At 40.6% G+C, this 19735-nt stretch overlaps 2 protein-coding genes across 3 annotated transcripts in view; both read left to right on the top strand.

Moving 5' to 3' along the window:
- LOC121671026 (cytochrome P450 2J4-like) overlaps positions 1–18410 on the top strand; it is a 40433-nt gene extending 22023 nt beyond the window's left edge. The window contains exon 10 of the mRNA XM_042042179.1: positions 14033–18410. The gene's annotated coding sequence lies outside the window, so the exon portion shown is untranslated. The remainder of the gene's footprint in view (positions 1–14032) is intronic.
- Positions 3170–18410, top strand: LOC121671027 (cytochrome P450 2J6-like). 2 transcript variants are annotated; one of them, XM_042042181.1, is made up of 9 exons: positions 3170–3475; positions 4807–4969; positions 6677–6826; positions 7900–8060; positions 10016–10192; positions 11681–11822; positions 12018–12205; positions 12625–12766; positions 13854–18410. In XM_042042181.1, exons 1-9 carry the CDS (start codon positions 3305–3307, stop codon positions 14030–14032), a joined length of 1473 nt encoding a protein of 490 aa, XP_041898115.1. In that variant the 5' UTR covers positions 3170–3304; the 3' UTR covers positions 14033–18410. The 2 variants fall into 2 exon arrangements, with proteins under 2 accessions (XP_041898115.1, XP_041898116.1); XM_042042182.1 differs by lacking the exon at positions 10016–10192 and having other exon boundaries at positions 3171–3475.
- Positions 18411–19735: the final 1325 nt, after the last annotated feature.

Below are 19735 nucleotides of genomic sequence, written 5' to 3'. Positions count from 1 at the left end.
CTGTCCTGTCATTGCGCTTTTCCTTTTCTTGGCAGTCATTAGTCGTGCTGTGAGGAAACCACTGATAGAGATTGAGATGATAAACTGCTCCAGTTTATAACTTCAACATTGCATTTTACAGTTTTTTGCCATATTTTTACTGGTTCTTCTCTCAGATGTTTCTGAAAAGATGATATTTGTGGACTTTGAGCTTCTATTTTTACCCCACAAGCCTGTACAGCCTCCCTTACTCACTAGCAGCACTAACACAGTGCTGTTGCCCTACAAAAGGATCCTATTCAAAATATTGATTTCAACTTCTTTTTGCGAAAACAGAAACCAGTTCTTTATATCAGACTTGAAAATGTATCCCCTAACATCTTTTTACTGTTTTTTCATGTTGATTTTCCTGACCCTCTGAGGGATTTTGTTTGCATCCTCAAGATTATTATGCAGAAATTATGGAGATGATCTCAGGTGCTTTGCATCTTCCAGCATTATGAAAAACTCATCCAGCTATTCCTTACACAGAGGTATCATGCAGTTCCCAGTAATCTACCCAGAGAACATCAAGTTACCCTTCTCTTAGGCAAACTCTCTGTGACAAAAGGTCTTGCAGCAATTAGGATCAGAGGTGCCAGTCCCATTTCTGTTGCTTTTCTCATTTTTATTTTGGATAGTAACATTGATTATATCGTTTATTCTCACTCTTTGTGCCACCTGAATTGCAGACTCAACACTCCCAGGTTTTAGACTCATTCCACCTTGTAAATTTTATAAGTTTCTGAAGACAATTGTGGGTGAGGATTTAAAAAGCGTAGCAATGTATTGTGCAATTTCCACTTCTAAATATTATTTATTTGAAGCGTCACTCAAGGCAATTGGCTGCTTCTTTGTGCCCAGTGTATGAACAGTTCCTGTGCTTCAGAGATCCTAATTCCTATCTGACATTCCCTCTTGCCAAATGTGTTACAGTTTATTCTTTGTATTGAAATATCGATGTCCCAGAGCTGAAATGAAACCTTTGCTTGCTCAATGTTTCAGGACCATGCTTGTTTGACTGACACATTACCTGCACAGCTTTACTTTTGCAAGCATTGTACTAATCTTCCTGAGAATTTATTCACACTGTGCTTTTAAGTCCACTAAAAATCATAACTTTGGCTTCCTGATAACTCTCATTAAAACTTGCTGGTTTTGCCTCTGTGTCCACTTCTTTGGACTGCCCTTTTCTTGGGTTACCATCTTTTAGGAAAGCTGAGTTTTCTGCCAAAAATACAAACCCAACAAATATTGCTGATAGTCTGTCCAGAAGAGGAAGCATCACAGAGGAACAGGTCCATGTCAATACAAACCCCTGGTTTTGTTTCCAGTACCGCTCATCCAGTGACATCAGGCACTGGTGGAAGTAACTATTCATGCACCTGGTTTCAGATGGGGAAGTTTAAAATCACTTGAAAAGAAAAGGTAACGGGAACATCTAGCAGGATAAATTGCTGGCTGGCTCATTTGGCTTCATCCTGCTTCTGACAGTGGTGATTTGACTCCACTTAGACCTGACCCGTGTTCTGAAAGAAGTGAATTCATTTACTGATATCAAAATACTAATACAACACCAATATGAAACATCTAAAATTAAGCAATGGAATCTGAACTAAACAGAGAAGAGATGAACATGGTTGCATTTAGTCTATTCATAAAATTTGTGTAATTTCTTCTGGCTCCAGTTGTCTGTACACAGAACTATCTTTCTTCCTGTTTTTCAAAACTTTTCAAAATTTGAAACTGATATTTTGGTTTGAAGAAACAACTTGTTCTGATTTTACGTTTTGCTAATTTCATCCTCTTAATGGGCAATGGTGCCTGATTTGCACTGTTTTTAGCAAAGCCATGACGCCCACCTCAGCCTAATTCCCACCATGTTGCCCATAATATGAACAGATAAGATGACAAAAGATACTTGCCCATGTTGCCTTCACTGTATCACACAGGCACGTGTGTACCCACAACAGCTGCAAAGCTTGGCCAGCTGAAGGAGATGGATTGCTATCACTGAGTCACATTACTTTCTTCATGCTGCCAAGTTTACAAAATACCACATTTATGTCAGCACTGGAGGGCACAGCAGTTTCTTGTTCAGATTCATACTCATTTTTAGTGAAGAAACCTTCTCTTTGCTATGCAAGATTGTATCCTCTGGTAACTGGCACACAGTACTTTCCTCCTGTCTGTGGTTCAAACTCTCTGTGAATCCCCTCATTATCAGAGGACAGATTTTTGATGTGTCCTGTAAACTTATTGAGAACTGGTAATAATAGCCAGCATTCTGTAACTGACTAAAAAAAGTAGAAAATAAACCAAAGTACACGAAGCTTTCAATTAGGTTACATTAAAAAAAAAGTACATAAAGAATTGGAAATTCATATTTAATTTATTTTTGAATATAAAAATTTAAATGTTCTGATTTAAAAAAAATATTTAATTTTAATGTGAGTTTTTAAGCACTGCGTCATTAGTGCTCACTTGGTGAAATGCTTATTTTTCCATTTACTGGAGAAAAAAAAGTTCGACTGAACACTCAAGGCCAATTTTTCAGAAATCACATGTAGCAATCTCATTTTCCAATTGCATCTTTAGTCTGTAACTACACTTATTTTTGCCTGTATGAACTGTGTGTATTGGCAGGCAAGTTTGAATTTACAACCACATTTAAATAATGCTTGTGACTGAAACACCTGGAAAATCTGACCTGTTGTAAGTGCATACTATATATCCAATCTAACCTATTGTAAATATACACTCTATACTATTGTAACTATATTCTATGTAACTATGTAGTCTAACCTATATGTAACACTCATAATCTGAATTCGGTGATTCTGAGATGAATCACTATGTATGTTTTAAAAGTTCCCAAGGCAGATGAAACTGAGTTTCACTCATCTCATGTCCAGTGGTCAGCAAGGGCTCTCACCTGATGTCACTCCAATCCAGATCTCCCAATAGACACCAGCAGTTCCCTGATACAAGCTTCAGGAAAAATACCTTGAGTACAAGTGATTCCACGTTTCCATACTGAGGCTTGCAGTAAGCAGAGAGATGTGCTTTTGATCAGGGATCAGTTTGCTACATCTCAGTATGGCAAAGGAAAAGGGCAGGCGTTGATGAAGAGGGAGGGACAGAGGGCGGGAAAGGAACTGAGACTTTGTAGAACTCTGTCTGCAGACAAAACTGGTGGAACAAGAAGCAAGATTACTTTTTCCCAGCTCCAGTACCTCTTTTTTGATAGAGACAGCTATAAATCAGCTGATAAATCAGCTCAGAAATGCTAACAATAACTCAAAGTCTTATAGGCCTGATCATTTTTTTATTGATTGTTGAGTTTTTCAGGTTGCGAAAAGCTTGCAAGCAATTCCCTCCTGGACCAACTCCTCTCCCATTGCTTGGAAACTTGGTGCACTTGAACTTTCAGTTTCATCGGGATCTTCTGATGGAGGTATTTCTTTTAAGATGCTCTTAATTGGTTGTTTTTAGCCATGAATGAAAAAAGTGTGATTAACTGAAGGTTTTAAGTCTGTAAAAGTTACAGACAAGGCGCTGACATATAAAGATCAGTTTGATTCCTACATTTGGGTCACCTTCTTATGAGGAATAGGTCACCTTCATGAGAAACTTAATGAATCAAGTAAACTTGGGGACAGGGTTTATGATTTTTTATTAAAGTTGGAGAATACCAATAATCTAAAAGATGCTTCTGCACTGCTAAGTGTGATGCTGTATCCACTATAATGCTAGCTGTATCTGCTATCCTACATGATACTTTTTAAAATTCTCACTGGCATTGCCTAATTTGATCACAAAGTGGGTAATAGGGTGCATATATGCTTGTAGTACAGGAAGGGCATTCACTCCCCATCTTCCTACAGCTCCTGAAAACTGTTGGCCACTTGTTTTTAGTGACAGCTGCAGTAATTCCTCTAATGGCTTGCAGGTAACCTCTAGTCCAGGTGGATGCCTGAGAACATACACGGGCCAATGAGTGCAGAGCAGACTCAGGCTGTGATGCTCTAGCAGGGAGAGGAAAGCCAGAATATAAAGAAATATGAGGAGAAGCAAGTGTCTGGTGTGATCAGTTGGATGTAGTTTTTGTGGCACCTTAGCCACTGTCTGCCTTCTTTTTTGTATCATTGTGTGTGTGCTGGAGCAGAGTCTGTACTTGTACAAAGCTTTTTTCATGCATGATTGGAATTCCTCTGCCATATGCCCATCCCTGCTTGGATACCTCTGCTATGTACAATGGTAAGTGCTCTCCTCAGTACTGTGAGGAGACCCTGCACTCAAATGCAGCCCTCTGGCACTTCATGGCTATTGACTAATTTCTGTGTCCATGTCCTCTCCTGGAGAAGACAGATGGTGCAGGTTTTGTCAGCTTATTTTGTTTTGCAAAGGAAGGACTTGCTGGAGGCGCAGAGCCCCAGAGTGGTGCAGAGTGTGGCTGTTCAATTAACAAGCTACAAATAAATGTTGGAGTTGGATGTGATGCAACATAGAAGTACAAAGTTGTCTTTCTTTTGCTGCGGAGTTACTGCAGAATGCGCTTTGAAAAGAATATAATTTCCCCCTGGTGTAAATAAAATTGGCTGCTGAAAGCCTTGCTCTCAGCAAAACAGCAGCTTCTTCCTGCTTCTAGCTACAATTATATTCATGGGGATGATGTTTCCAGCACAAAACTGTCCGCTGGGCTGGTGAATAACAGGTGCAGCGTCTGTTTGAGATGGATATATGGGGATTCATCTGTCCTTTTTCTGGCACCTTTTCCACTTACAGCTGGCAAAAACTCATGGTAACATGTACACTCTGTGGTTTGGGTGGGTCCCAGTGGTTATCCTGAACGGATTTGAAGCAGTGAAGGATGGTATGACCACACACCCTGAAGATGTTTCTGGGAGGCTGGTGTCACCTTTCTTCAGAGCATTGGCCAAAGGAAAAGGTGAGATTTTCCTGCCATTAGTAGTGCACAAGAATGTTGACTTGAAAACTACTCTGCCTTGTTAGACTCTGCCCTCCCATTCAGAATGATCTTCCATCAGATACTGTTCAAGTCCTCCATTGGCTCTTGAGAATATTTTACTGTTTGCTGTGGTGCCTTTTGTTCTGAGCTTTCCCCAGCCTGGGAAACACTGCAGGTTGTTTCTAAGTGACTTTTTTGCTGTATTCAAGATGTATATATGTATGTAACCCAGCTCAGAACTCAGCAATCTTGCCCTCATCACAGACTAATCCATTTTGGTACACATGATTTTGCTGTACATCACATGAATGCAACACTTGTTTGGTAACCTTATATTACTTTTTCTTCTTACATCTTGAGTTCTTTTTACTCAGAGTTTGAATTGAGACGCAGGAGATCGAGTATTCTTGTTCAGACTTAGTTGTTTATTATATCTTATCAGTAATACAGCTGCACAGGGTGTGCTTTCTTGTTGGCAAGGTGGAAAATGGCCATGAGTTTTATTTTTCCAAGCTTTTTAAAGCCTAAACTAACCAATTATAAGATATGTTTTTACTTACAACCCAATTACTAACTTTTCAAGTTCTGCAGTGCGGAACTTTTAAACCAATGACAGAACGTTCAGGTTTGTGAAGAAGAAGGAGAAAGAAGAAGACAAAAATCCACACCCCAAATCCTCCATGTTGTAACCTATTATAACCTATATGTTCTAAACCTAATTTTCTACATTTCTACATATTTCACCCAGTGACATAACTTTTAATTACACAGCAACAACCTCAGTGTTATCACACAATTTAGGAAATTTTCCCAGGGTTTTGGATCGAATACAGTGTGTTTCTGAGGATCACTGCCTCTCAGCACTGAAGGCTGAAACTCTCAGAATCCAGGGTTCCAACAACCGTATACGTTATGGTTGCCAAACACTTTCCATCATGAGCAAGAGACCTATAAAACCCTCCTTCAGTATTCACACTGCCTTACTTGCAGACACTCCCAAACATTTGATTGTGAGAGTGCCTCCAACACAGGAAAACCCACTTCTTCTTGGAGTATTCCACCAGTTTGCAGTCTTTTTTCCCTGCCCCTGCATTTGCTAGACCAAAGCAGATACAGATTGTTTAAAGCTGGGTGAAACCTCACCTTCACAGCAGCAGTTCAGGGCTCTTAGGTGACCAGGAATGCTATCTAACAATTAATGGAGCATTGTCTCTTCCAGGGTAGAAACAGAGCCCAAATGTCACTTATCTTTCACCTTCATCACCTCAACCTATAACCATCACATTAATTGATCTACATCTCCACAAACATACCCTGCCCTGTACTCTGTGGAAATTCATCCAGTTATTCCTGTCCTGAGCGTGATCTCACTTGAGTATGGTGAAAGCAGATCTCCTAAAAAGGCATCTCAAGGTGTTTCGGGGTTTTTTAAGACATGAAGAAATAGAGCAGTCAGAAAATCCTTAGACTGCTCTATTCAATGATTAACTACATTCAACATTAAGAATATGTGGTCTAGTTATAGTTGGGGTATGTTTGGCTATGATTTTTGGTTACCAATAATTTCACCTAAAGATACTTGTATCACAGTGTGTTCCCTGATTTACTCCATGTATTTTATAATGTATATTTAAATGAATTGTTCATGTCTGTGGCAAATAGTAACATGCCAAGGAACACCCTCAGGTATTATCCTGGCAAGTGGTCGCTCCTGGAAGCAGCAGAGACGCTTTGGAATAATGACTCTACGCAATTTGGGAATGGGGAAAAAAGGCCTGGAGCACCGAGTGCAAGAGGAGGCCTCTCACTTGGTGGAGCTTTTTGTGAACCTAAAAGGTATCTTAACTGCTAAGAAATCAGGCACTTTTCAGTCTGGATATGGATCCATATCTTCAGTATGCAAACTTACCTACCTTTTCTAGGGTCAGGGTAGATCCCTGGTGGTGTATACAAACTTACCAAAGCACAAGAGCAGATAGAGCATAGAATCACAAGTATTTCTTTCTTATATAGCTCTTCATGCATCTAGTGAAGCTGGGAACTTCTGATATTCCACCTCCACAGGCTGATAATTTGTCTGTGATATATTGTACAATGACATGATGCTGCTGCACTGCACAGCCAAACCATTCTCAGGCTGCCTGCCATGGGAACTGAAGAGTATTGCAGAGTTTAGTAATTCCCTTAAATTTCAATGACATTGGGTGCCCTGGATATTTCAGTGTCTCTGACTAAGTAACTATTGACAAGAGAAACAAAGAAAGTGGGAAGTGGGAGGGAACTTCAGTGGATTATCAGGTTAATCTGAGAGTCCAAGACAGGATCATTTCTATCCAAATCACTTTTTATGGGTATCTGTCTCATAACTTTAGAAAAAATCATCAGACAGAGATACGATCTACTGCTCACAGCTGAGACCATTATAGTTTCATTCTATTTACTTTGCAGTTCCTGTCCATCTATTCTTCTTCTTAAACCATCCCACATTCCTTCAGGCTTTCCTTGTAATTAGTATTTTACATTTTTGAACATGTCTGTCACTGACTTCCCTTAGTTCATCTCCAGTGGCATTACTTCCTTCTCAAATCTCACTTGTCTTCCTCCTCACAGTTGAGGACAGTAGATTTGATGTGGTCAGATCTAGAACAGATCTTAGCTGTACAACATTATTGCACAGCAAGGGCTGTGAGATTGCTTTAGAGCTATGAGGAAACAGTTTAACAGTGTCCTCTGTTCTATGACTATGTTTTAATTTCATAATTCATATTAGTGCCACAGCTCTGTCCTCATTCACACCCCAGCTGGATAAAGAGAACATTTTATGTAATCTTTTCTATTATTTAGTCTTATCTGTTTAAGGATCACATGAAAAAACCACTGAGAGTGAATTCAAGTTACTGTGTTTGCAGGAAGACCTGTGGATCCTTCTTTCCCTCTTTTCCATTCTATTTCAAATGTAATTTGTGCTGTGGTTTTTGGATATCACTTCTCTGATGAGGACAAAACCTTCCATGAACTGATCCGTGCTACAGAGCAAATATTCAGGTTTGCAGGCAGCTTTGTTCATCAGGTGAGTAAATCATATTCTGGTTTTTTTCTGAAATAGGTAGAAAGTAAAAGAGCAGATTCAAAAATGGGTCTTCAATAAAGTCAGAGCAACAGGCAAATGCAGGCTAGGAGCTAAGAAGTGTCCTTGGGGAGGGACCTTATTACTGCCTCCTTGGTTTTGAAACCATTTTTAAGAACTCTCTTGGGTTTTTTGCAAGCTTAGGGGCCTTAAATCCTTTGGTATTTCTGAGACTATTAACAGAAACCTCTAAATTTAATTTGAGACTGGAGTTGGTAATACATTTGAATTCTGCAGTGCCGCTCCTCCCATTTCTATTTACTTCTCTCCTCCAAAAATGGATATCATTGAGTTCACTCTTCTGCTTCTTATCACTCTGTGAATCATATGCTGGAAATTTTCTTTTTTTTCCCTACCTCACAAATGATAAAATATTCACTATGAATCTTTCCCTTACTTCATTATAGCTCACCATTCACACATTGCAAAAACAATATATACATTCTCTGACAGTCTCACAATTCAAATTCTGTCAGAGATTTTTTAGGAGCTCCTTCCCACAAAACACCATGAAGACCAACTTTGCACTTGAAGCATCTTGAAGTGCACTTGAAGTATTCCTCATGAATTAGACTTTGTGGTTTAGACCCTTAAAGAGGGACAGGCTGTGTGTAATGGGGAATGTGGATGGCACAGCAAATTTAATTGGCATTTGAGTTTTACAGGAGAAGGCAAACTAAAATGCTGATGTAAAGCTATTCAACAAATCTTTTATATGAAACTAACACTATACAACTTTTCCATAGTTAAAAATACAAAAGTAGTTTAAATTTGTGGATGATCAAAACCAGGAGACCTTAACATACAGAGGAGGTTCAGGACATCCTACTGCAAAAGCTTGTAAGCACTGTGGATTGGAGTTATGAGAATGGAACAAATTGCAATAGTACAAAATGAAATTATGAAACATTATAGGAATTAATTAGATTAATTAATAGGATTAATGGTTCTAAGCTCACTTACTATGAGTTTAGAACATTTCAGTGCAAAGGTTAAGAGGAAAGGGATTGGTGTAAACTAACAGCTAACAGGATGAAAAAGCAAACAGAATCTTAGGGTATTTCCAGCACTATTTTCCTTTTAGATCCAATGAAGTGTTACAGTAGGTTCTGAAGTCTAATAATCTGTAAGACACATTCTAGGGTCTTGGACATCTTTTGTTGTGATTCTGAAGGGAAACAAAGGTGGAGAAGTGGTAATGGAGTGACCTACAAACTTAAAATTAGAGAGACTTTGCTTGCTAGGTCTGAAAGAACAAGGAGAGGAGATAGAACTGCTCTTTGCTGGGCAGGGTGGACTGGCAGATGCTACACAGACAGAACTATCCAAGATAGAGAACAGTATTTTGAGCTGACAAATGTGTGTGTAAATACACTCAGCAGTCTGAGGATGTAATACTTTTAACCATAAGAACAATTATTGCTCCTTAGCAGTCATGAGGACTCTGACTACGAAAATTAAATTAGCCCTTATCCTAGAGTGATACCCAGACCATAATTTCTTTCATGAACTCCAAAAATTCCAGCAGTTACTAGAGGCTGCAGACCTATTAATTTTAGTAGCCCCATGGTATCCAGAAAGGATGTCCTTACATTTTGAGTGTGTGGAAGCTGGGGTCTCCAACTGTGCAGGAGTGAAGTCAAATAGTGATCTTCATTAGTCAAGTAAACTTAGAGGCATGAGCAGAGTGTTGTCAGAACTGCCTCGACTCCTGGAATTGTGTCAAATTCCTATTAAAGCTTTCCCACATGATGGCAAAAATCTGCTCAAAGCAATGCTAATTTGTTTATTCCACTATCAGCATTTCTGGGCAGGACAATTCAGCCTTTTGGTGTGGCTAAAAGCAGCTTTGTCAGTGACAGAGAACTCAGGGTACCCCTTGTGTGTCACTCCTGCAGATGTACGAAATCCTGCCCTGGCTGCTGTGTCGCCTCCCTGGGCCTCATAAGAAGGTGTTGGCTTGCTATGATGTCCTGAGTTCTTTTGCAAGGAAGGAGATCAGAAGACATGTAGAGAGAGGGATACCAGCTGAACCACAGGATTTCATTGACTTTTACCTGGCTGAGATTGAGAAAGTAAGTGTTTGTTCTGGCTGATCATGCTGTTATGAAGTATAAGGCCAAACAGACCACTAAATCACCCAGTGTGACCCTTCCACCATAGTTTCTTGCATTTCATAAGCTTCTTAACATGAATACAATATTTTGGGACTTAATAACCCAGGTCTCTCAGAAAGGCATCCAGTTTTGTATTTTAGTTACATGAATGAATTGCCATGAAGTATGATAGGGGGTGAACCCATGAGTTCTCATCTGCTTTCCATAGATACCCATGAGTATACTTCAATCCTGTAATAAATATGAGACAGTTTATTCCTGTAGGTTGCATAAGTTTGGTAGACCACCTCATCTTCTACAGCAAGGCCCGTGTTTACAGTGGGATTAAATACACATGCACAAGTCACTGCCTTGAAATAGCAGGCATGCTTCTTCAGGATCCAGTGTGTGCTCCAACACTGGCTGTCCTTGTGCCACATAGCTGTCTGGTTCCTTCCTTGGCAGGGAATCATTACCTCCATGTTACCTCTAATTTCCCCACTCTTTAGGGCATGGCTGGCTTGGCACCTATATTCAAATTGGACAGCCTAGAAAACAATTTCACAAACAATGCCATAATCAGCATTAATCTTCTTCCTTGCCCAGGCTATTTTTTCCATAGTAGGAACTGACTCTGAGCCAGGGAGGCTCTGCTAAGACCACTAGGGTTTCTGCTTCAAACTTTTCAGGAGGTAAAAGAAGCATCTCTTTCCTAGGGTGGATGAAGTTTACGTAGCTTCTACCTCTGGTCATAAACTTTCAGCTAGTCAGGCTGCTGTGTCCTCACAGTGTTGGCTCATGGGCTCTGAAAGGAGCTGATACATCATCTTACACTTAATATCTGAGTGAGTATGACAAGATTTACTAAAATAAGCATTTTAGAGGGCAAAGATGCAGCTTTCTCTGGTGTCAGGGGTGCAATTTATTGCCATCTGTTTGTTTGAAAATTTTTTTGCCTAATGTATTTTCTCTAGTTGTTCCCTTATTATTCAGAAGGAAATACTTGGGTACACATCTCTCCCCTCAGTTCACATTTATCCTGAACTGAGAAAAGAAATTACTCTCAAAATGTTCTGTTGAAATCCTTTTATTCAGATATGTTTTCCTTTTGTATTTGCTAGCACCATTAGATACCAAGGCCAAGGAGTGACAGAGTGTAGGGCACTTGCATGTAAGTAAACTCCAGGCTAACTGCAAACTTGTAGTGTGCTTCGAAGCTTTTGTGATTGTCAGGCATAGAATTGCCTTTTCTTAATGAAAGAATAATCCATCTCATGAAAGACAGCAATGCAGATTTACTGTGCCTATTTGGGAAACTGCTGAACTCTTAGTACTCATCAAAAAGTGTGATTTTGACTATTCTTTGTGCACATGCCAGCTGTGGAAGTTTCACAAGACTCACACAGAGGGCATACAGGATGGCATAATTTTTATGCTTTAACTTCAACTTTTTATCACCATCTACAGTCTAAAGAGGGGGCCAAGCCCAAGTATGATGAAGAGAATTTGGTGTATGTCATAAATGATCTTTTCCTTGGTGGATCAGAGACCTCAAGCACTACACTGTACTGGGGACTGCTCTATATGGTGGTGAACCCAGACATCCAAGGTGAGAGTAGTGGGGTTTTCCTGTATATTTTTATTATCCTATACTAAACTCAGGCATAAAATAATATTAAATCACAGGGTATAAACCTAATGTACTATGCTGGAATAATACATTTTTCTGTTGCTCTAAGGAAAGTGATTTGTTAAAGTATTTTGCACATTTTTCTCCTCTGAAGTGGTGAATATTTCTCCACAGAGAAAGTGCAGAAGGAGCTGGATGCTGTTCTGGGTCCTTCCCAGTTAATTTGCTACGAGGATCGGAGAAAACTGCCCTACACAAATGCTGTGGTTCATGAGATCCAGCGCTTCAGCAACATTGTCTTTGTTGGCATGCCCAGGGTGTGTGTGAGGAACACAACACTGCTGGGATTCCCTGTCAGAAAGGTACAGACACATTTTCAGCTTCTGTTCTTTCTTCAGCAGAGAGACATTTCAGTTTTGTAACTTGTTTTCCATCTATAAACTACTCTCCATTAAACTCAGGAATGTGGTGCCTGGGGAAGAGTTACTATTTGTGGCTCCAGGAATGAAAGAAGTCTTTTACTTAGCATGTAGGTGCTCACACAGCTGATAAGGCCTCTGCCAGGGAAGGCTCAAGCTCCTGCCCATCATCACAACAAGCTCTGTTTGGCAGGGGATGGACTGAGAGGAGAAACTGGTTTGCCAAAGCACTGGTTAAGACATCCCTGCCCAGCTTGGCACTTGGCCAAATACCAACAAGCAACAGTTTTATCCACCAGGCATAAGCTGATGGGTGACAGGCACTAGCAGTTGGAACTGAATCAACAGTTTCTTCTTTGCAGGGCACCATTGTTATACCAAATATAGCATCTGTTCTGTATGACCCTGAGCAGTGGGAGACACCTCGACAGTTCAACCCTGGCCATTTTCTGGATAAAGAAGGAAATTTCATACCTCGAGAAGCTTTCTTACCATTCTCAGCAGGTAAATGCATTGACAGTTTGAACTGACCTGACAGATGAGAAGATGAATACAGAAGTATGAAATTAGGGTATTTCTTCAGATAACATCTTCTATCTCTGCTGTTTGCTGTTCTTAAAGAACATTCCTGGCTTGTTTCTGCCAAAGGAGAAGCTTCTGTGCTGTCAGACCCCAATCTGTTCTTAGGACACTGTGGTGGGAATCCCACTCAAACCCCCGAACCTCTTGGGCTGGCTGCATGCTGCAGTCCTACATAGGTTTTGTCTGTAATGTTCTTTACACATAGTATTTTCCTGAAAAGTAATTTGTCCTGTGTGTTCTGGAGTTAATCGCAATCCCTTTTAAAGAAACAAGCTGAAAGGAAAGCAGAAGGCATTGATAAACAAAGGATTCAGTTCTTGCTTACAGAACTGAAAACCCAGCTGCAAAAGAAGGAAACGAGGTAACAATACACAGTAATCATAGCTAGCAGTAAAGTTCCTGCTGATGGTTTTTAGTTTGTTCATAGTCACTTAAGTGTCCATACAGAAGTGGTTTTCTAATTCAAGTGGCTTCTTCTTTCCTTGTATTTGTCTACTATTTGGAAATGTGAATGTAATACTCACCTTTTCTGCTCATACCATTGGAGCCAAGGAATGGGAATCCTGGGAAATTAACAGTAGGCCTCATGCTTTGCCCATAAAGTGACCAAGCCTCTGTTCAACTGCAAATGCCATTACTAAGTAATTTTGCTCTGCTGATGCTAACTCACTAAAGTATGCGCAAACACCTGGCAGATTTTTTGTGTGTGGTCCTGAAGTTCAACATCTTCTGTGAAAGCAAAATAATCTTCTGTTAGGACAAGAAAGAAATTACGTTGTCACCTCATGGATTTTCACTGAAATCTTCATTTTGTGTCTCCTAACCTAGGACATTGGATGGGATGTTTTTGAGAAGGAATTCACATAGTTTTAGTTCTGTGGCTTTCATGATCCTGTCCTTGAACAAAACAAAGCAAAAGGCACCTCTGCTTATAACAGGCATGAACTAAGTGATTATAAAACTGGAAAATTCCTAAATACTCACTGTCCTTCCCCTCTTCCCTCTGCAGGGCACCGGGTGTGTTTGGGGGAGCACTTAGCAAGGACCGAGCTCTTCATTTTCTTTGCCAGCCTGCTGCGGGCGTTCACCTTCCGGCTCCCCGAGGGCGTGAGCAAGATCAGCACTGAGCCCCTTCTGGGGGGCACACTGCAGCCCCACCCCTACAGGGTTTGTGCCATTCCACGCTAGGCTGCAGCAGTCACAGGCCAGCATGAGACAGCTACCTTTACCTCCAGGAATTTCCTCTCAAGTGTATAAACCTCCTTCTGGCTATTGATATTAGTCTATCCCAGAGCTCTTCAGAAAGTGGATGCAAGCCAAGATCCAGACTAACAATATTTTTTTTTGGTCTGGTCTTCATAAAAGTCACAGATGTTCTCGCAGGGATCTGGACCATATTCTCCTCTCTGAGAGCAGTTGAAGCCGGATGCTGTGGTTCCCAGCTGAAGCCACGCTGTGTCCCCTTGTCCTAGCCAAGCAGAATCATCCTCATGCACAGTCCTGAGCAAACCTCAGGAAAATTCAACAGAGTATCTCAGCAAGAGCTGAGTAGGTGCCATTTCTGTGAATGGCCTGATGACCTCAAGTAATTTGACTTTGGAAAGCACAGTTTTAAAGCTCTGTTTTGGTTTTATTGTCCTGAATTTAGCCACTTGAATTTGTCAACAAGTTGGAAAAAAACCAAACAACCAAACCAACACCCAAATCCCAGGAAACACATTAGAATGCGTGTGCCTTCACATGTGAATTTGATGTTAAGTATCTCCCACATACTTGGTAAAAAGTCATTCTAAAGTTGAAGAAAGAAACTTAAATTTGGTGTTTACTATCGATGTGTTAGTTAGTTTTTTAATGTTTGTTTTATTTTTAATGATGTAGAATCACACCCATTATCAGTTCTGCTTGGATGAGGCGTTGAATGTGAGATGAGAGAGTCACTTTGCCGGTGAGTTTCACTGCTAACTCCATGACAGAGGAATGTAGAGGCTTTGGAATGCAGCCTCTAGGGGCTACCTGAACACTCACATATGCTCCATTTTCTCTGTGCCCTTTACTTTTTTCATTACAACCCATACCACACTTCCTGGTCTCCATTCAATTTCTTTCAGATCTCCCTCGCCCTCTTTCAGTTCCTGCACCCACCTTCCCTTTATCCATATAAACTCTATTTCAGAATTCAGCTTGATGTGATGACATCAAGCTTCTCTCTCCTTTTTTTTTCTGTACAAGTATTAGTAGAGGAATCCATGCTGAGCTGAAAACAGTCACCAGTGTGTTTTCAGGAGGAAGCTTGTAAAATCTCATTTACTTGTTCTTTAAGGCTCCAGATTATGGAAAGAAGAGCACAGTAACTATGGAGGGCACACTAGAGGTGACTTAGTGTAAGAAAAGACATAAATGACAATGTGATGCAGGAATTCTAAAATAACTGTTACAGTGCTGCTCATTGGCACTGATTCAATTTGAGAAGAGACTGTTCGAGCACACAGCTGGAGGTGACAGCCAAGCTTAGCTGTAACTCTGTTAAGGTGAAGTGCTAGAGAATTCTTGTATGCAAATCACTTTTGAAAAGGATTCAAATGTTGGAGTTGAGTAGAGCTGCCTGTAAACTCTACTGTAAACTTAGAATCAAATTTGTATTGAGGACCAAAAGCACTTTTATGTTGGAATATAAAGTATTTATAATTAAATCATGGTGGTGCATCTGAACTTCCTGAATTTAAAATGGAGGAGAATGTAACTACAGAAAAGTGAGACCTGACCAGATCCTAGCATGCCTTGTAGTGCTGGCAGTGCTCTGCTCCAGCACAACCCAGCACTGGCAGGCTTGCAGGGCTAGAAGGGAAATTAGGGCAGCAAGGGCTTTCACAAAGCAATAGCTGTAATAAATAATCCAGCCTGTTACTTCACACAGCATATCAAAGAATGTTCCAGGGCCTACACACTCCTGCTCAGCCTCCTTTCCAGCTTTATCTGTGCTTCTCCTCCACCCTTGTTTGTTTTGGTTTTTGGGAGGGTTTATTTGTTTGGTTTTTTGTTTTTTGGGGTTTTTTTTTTTGTTTGTTTGTTTGAAAAAACCTTCCATTTAAATCCTATCAATATTTGGTACAACTGCAGGTTACCTCTGATCTGATGTCTGTTGTCTATGAATTTTAAAAACAAATCATTCTTGCCTTGGCTGTCACAGGATATTGGTCCTCTGTGCTTGACTTTGGAGAGACTTTGTAGTGCCATTTGTAGCTTTTATCAAACCCTTACAAGTGATGACTTCATCTCTAACTAGGCAAGAAATAGGAGAAAAATTCCCTGGGAGGAAGAAAAAAAGAAAAAAAATCCTAACCTCCAACACCCTTCTACAGGTGGTGCCTCTCCTGTCTTTGCCCACTCCACTTGTCATCTTGCCACTTCCTGAAGAGGCTTAATCTTAAGACCTGTGTGAAGCTGGTTGTGCTCAAGGGCTGGAACAGTGAATCCATTGGGGCTGTGCTCAGTCCCATTGATAGATGGCTTCCCTGTGACCAGGCAGGTCTCAGGAGTGGCATGAGGTGGAAAGAACTCATAATGTGCTGCCACTCCAAGACCCCAGCCACCAGCCCCTACCAGGTGGTACAAAGAAGCACATTTGTTTTTGAAGCGTCTACTGAAAATTTGGCTGAAGAGCAGGAGACCCCCAGCTTTCCCTTTTGGAGACTGAGTTTCCAGACAGTCTTGCACAACAGTTTTGCTGTTCCTGAGCAGGGGAGCCAGTGTGGTGTGTGCAGCCTCCTTTATAGATTAGTCCATGTGGGTCAAGTAGCCAAACTGGGCTAGTGACATGGGTCTGGAAACTTACAGCACCAACTTTACACCCATATTTCATAAAGATTTGGAGAGGGATGATGGAGGAAGGCAAACAAACTCAGGTAATCTGATAAAATTAACTTTGCTCTTCCTCCACTCCTTTGGGAAGCTTGGGAGGGCTTCCAGTGTGGAAAACAATGCTGTTTCACCTCCTAGAGAATTTTCAGTAACTCTTCAGTTGTATACCTCCAGCTCCTGGAGAGACTGACCTCTGGCAGTGGAGAAATTTGCAGGTTGTAGGGAAAGAGTTGAAGTGATCCTAGGGCACTGGTAAGGGATGACAGCAGACTTATCTCTGGTGGGTTCAACTGATTCCCTAGTCCCCTGGCCACAGTTCTTCCCATTGCTTTCTGGCCCTTTCAAGTGCTCTTTTCCTTCCTGATCTGTCATCACTTGGCTGCCCACAGGTTCCAGCCTCATGGCAGGTGTCTGCCTTACGCCATCAAAGAGTTGCCAGGCTCAAAGGTACACACCCTGCTGCTGATGGCTGCAGTGGTGTAACTTCTTTTAATTGCTGTGATTAACCCTCCACCCCATCTTTTTCTTTATTTTATAACTAGTGCCTCAGGTCTCTGAGTTAAGGTAGAACTGTCATCCATAATAATATGGTTTAGAATGTTTTGAAATCAGGTTGCAGGTTTCCATTCCAGGGAAAGATGTGCAACCACTGTGATTCCTTAGGGTAAAAGTGAGTTCATGTCACAGAACTGCAGTAGTGCTGCTTTGTTTCATATTTGCAGGATAGCAGGAGTGTGTGAATCCAGAAAGCCTAAAATAGTTAATTTTGATGGATATGAAAGAGCTGCCTAGCATTATATGGTGCTCAGCTCTGCTAAGTTACAGTTCAGGAAAGCACTGGCAAGTTGTCTGCCACCCAGATCCTCTGCTAATTTTTTTCTTGTGCTTTTCTTTCTCTTTCATGGTGGGGCTTTCCTGGGTAGCAATATTAGTGCCACAGCCATAAGCAGGCTATATGCCAAACTCCAGGGAAGCTATTTACCCTGGCAAAAGGAGAAAGCAGGCACTGGAGACAAAGACAGCCTTGTGTAAAAGTTTGTAGATTCTGCATCCATCCAGAGATTAAAAGCATCAGCTGATTTTTTCACTTCTGTTCAAATAAGTTGTTTGGGAAACTGTTTTGTTTCAAAGAACCCAGCTAAACTGTCCGTGTGGATGCTTCATTGTACGACCCAGTGAATCAATGCTGTGTAGTAGGAGAATCTGACATCTATGGGATTACATTTTCAAAACCAGAAATTATCTGTTGCACCAGTATATGTATTTGGGGAAACTATTTCTGTACTTTTGGGGAAGTCTAGAAACTCTTGGACAAACAGGAAGTGAAAGAACAGGAAATTTTTGCTGTCTCTCCAGTGGAAGATCTGGCAGGTGTCAAATGCAACAATAAGGGAGATGGGTCAGAAGAGCCAGAGGGGGTTGCACTGCACATGCTGTGTTGGTAATCTGAGCCTCATCATGGGACTTGTACTAAACATCTCTTTCTGTTCAAAAAGCAGTTGGATATATCTTCAGCAGGAAAATTACTTTAGGGTTGTTAAATAACAATACAGTGTTTGGCATTTGTACTGTTCTTACAAACTTTTCTAAGGTATCTGCAATCATGTGCTGTCAGAAACAGGACATGAGACTGGCTGAGTTTTCACCTGACACACCATGGCTGTGTTTGAGTTCTGTAACATTCAGAATTAAAATAGTTTCATATTAATCTTCCTCTTGAACATTTATTGTCATTATTATGTCACACTCTTATATTTTCCACTTGAATAACTTCATCTTACTTCAGACACTGCTCTGACCAAGTGCCTACTGAGACACAGCTTGGGAACCTAGAAAAAGATGCCCATCCGAGCAATCGTAATGTTGGAGTATGAGCCAAAATGCACTAAATGCTATTCACTTCTCTTTGATTAAAAGTTTTGCCTCTGGCACTTTTCAAAGCTTAATTCATTCATTTGCTAAATGCCTTCAGGTGAGAAAAATGCACTGTGAACAGAAAATCTGATTTTCTTCAGTACTAAAATGAAATTTCATGTTTAAAAAAGACAGGTAATATGCTAATTGAATTGGTGTTACACACACTTCCTTTAACATATTGTTAAGGAGCCATTTGTCATCGTGTGTGAGATCTGCATTTAAGTCCATGCTGTAAGGGCAGCCTTGAACTGGGAACAGTGGGTAACCCAAGACAGGGAAATCCCTCCCCCTAAAATCCTTTTACAATCCTCACTGGTGATTAAGGAGAGTTGAAGAGTAGAACATGCTTTGCAATGTGACATTTGAAAATGATTCTAAACTCCTTGCAGAACTCTTAGAGGAAAAAAAGGAGTTTATGGGTCTGGTTGAACATAAAAATGAAGACACAATGTGGAAAATAATTCATAGAATAGACAAATGTGGGCACAAGAAAACGCAGGAAAAATAGTCCTAAATTATCTGGGTCATTCTCCAGGATGCTCTGAGGAACCACTATAAATCTGTATGAATTATCTGTTAAGGTGATTTCACAGAACTCATATGAGCTGGAGCAAATCACTGGCTTTATAGGCACATGGAAACATATCTTACAGAAATGCATAACAAATTGTGGGTTTCACTATAGATTTCTCCTTGCTTCAGAGACATCCACAGGAAATAAAGCAATCAAATTTAAAAACACAGCAGCTATGAATCCTATCTTTTACACTGAATCAAAAGGATTTTAAAATTTTCTTTCTCCATGTACTGAGTGGAATAATAATTTAGATGAAATTTCCATTCAAAATAGCTTTTACAATTTCCCCCTCGGGGAAAGAGGGAAGTCTCAGTAGGAGCTGAAAGACTACAGTGCACTAAGTGAGAAATAGCTGGTAGGAAAGTGTCATATATTAAACAAATTTCATCTCAGCAGCCGCTGCCCTGCTGAAGGTTCCAGAAAAGAAAAATTACAAGGAGTGAAGCAAAATGGTGGGAAGGAGAAAAACCTCTTTCCTACTGCTGGAGTAAAAGGAGTTCAGCTTTTGTCCTGATAAGCACTGAGCACGGACAGGGAGC

The sequence above is a fragment of the Corvus kubaryi genome, unplaced genomic scaffold, assembly GCF_017639235.1.
Source record: "Corvus kubaryi isolate FWS band 111438036 unplaced genomic scaffold, C.kubaryi_AGA036_p1.0 37397, whole genome shotgun sequence".
Lineage (NCBI taxonomy): Eukaryota > Metazoa > Chordata > Aves > Passeriformes > Corvidae > Corvus > Corvus kubaryi.
This window is presented reverse-complemented; position numbering and strand designations above follow the sequence as displayed.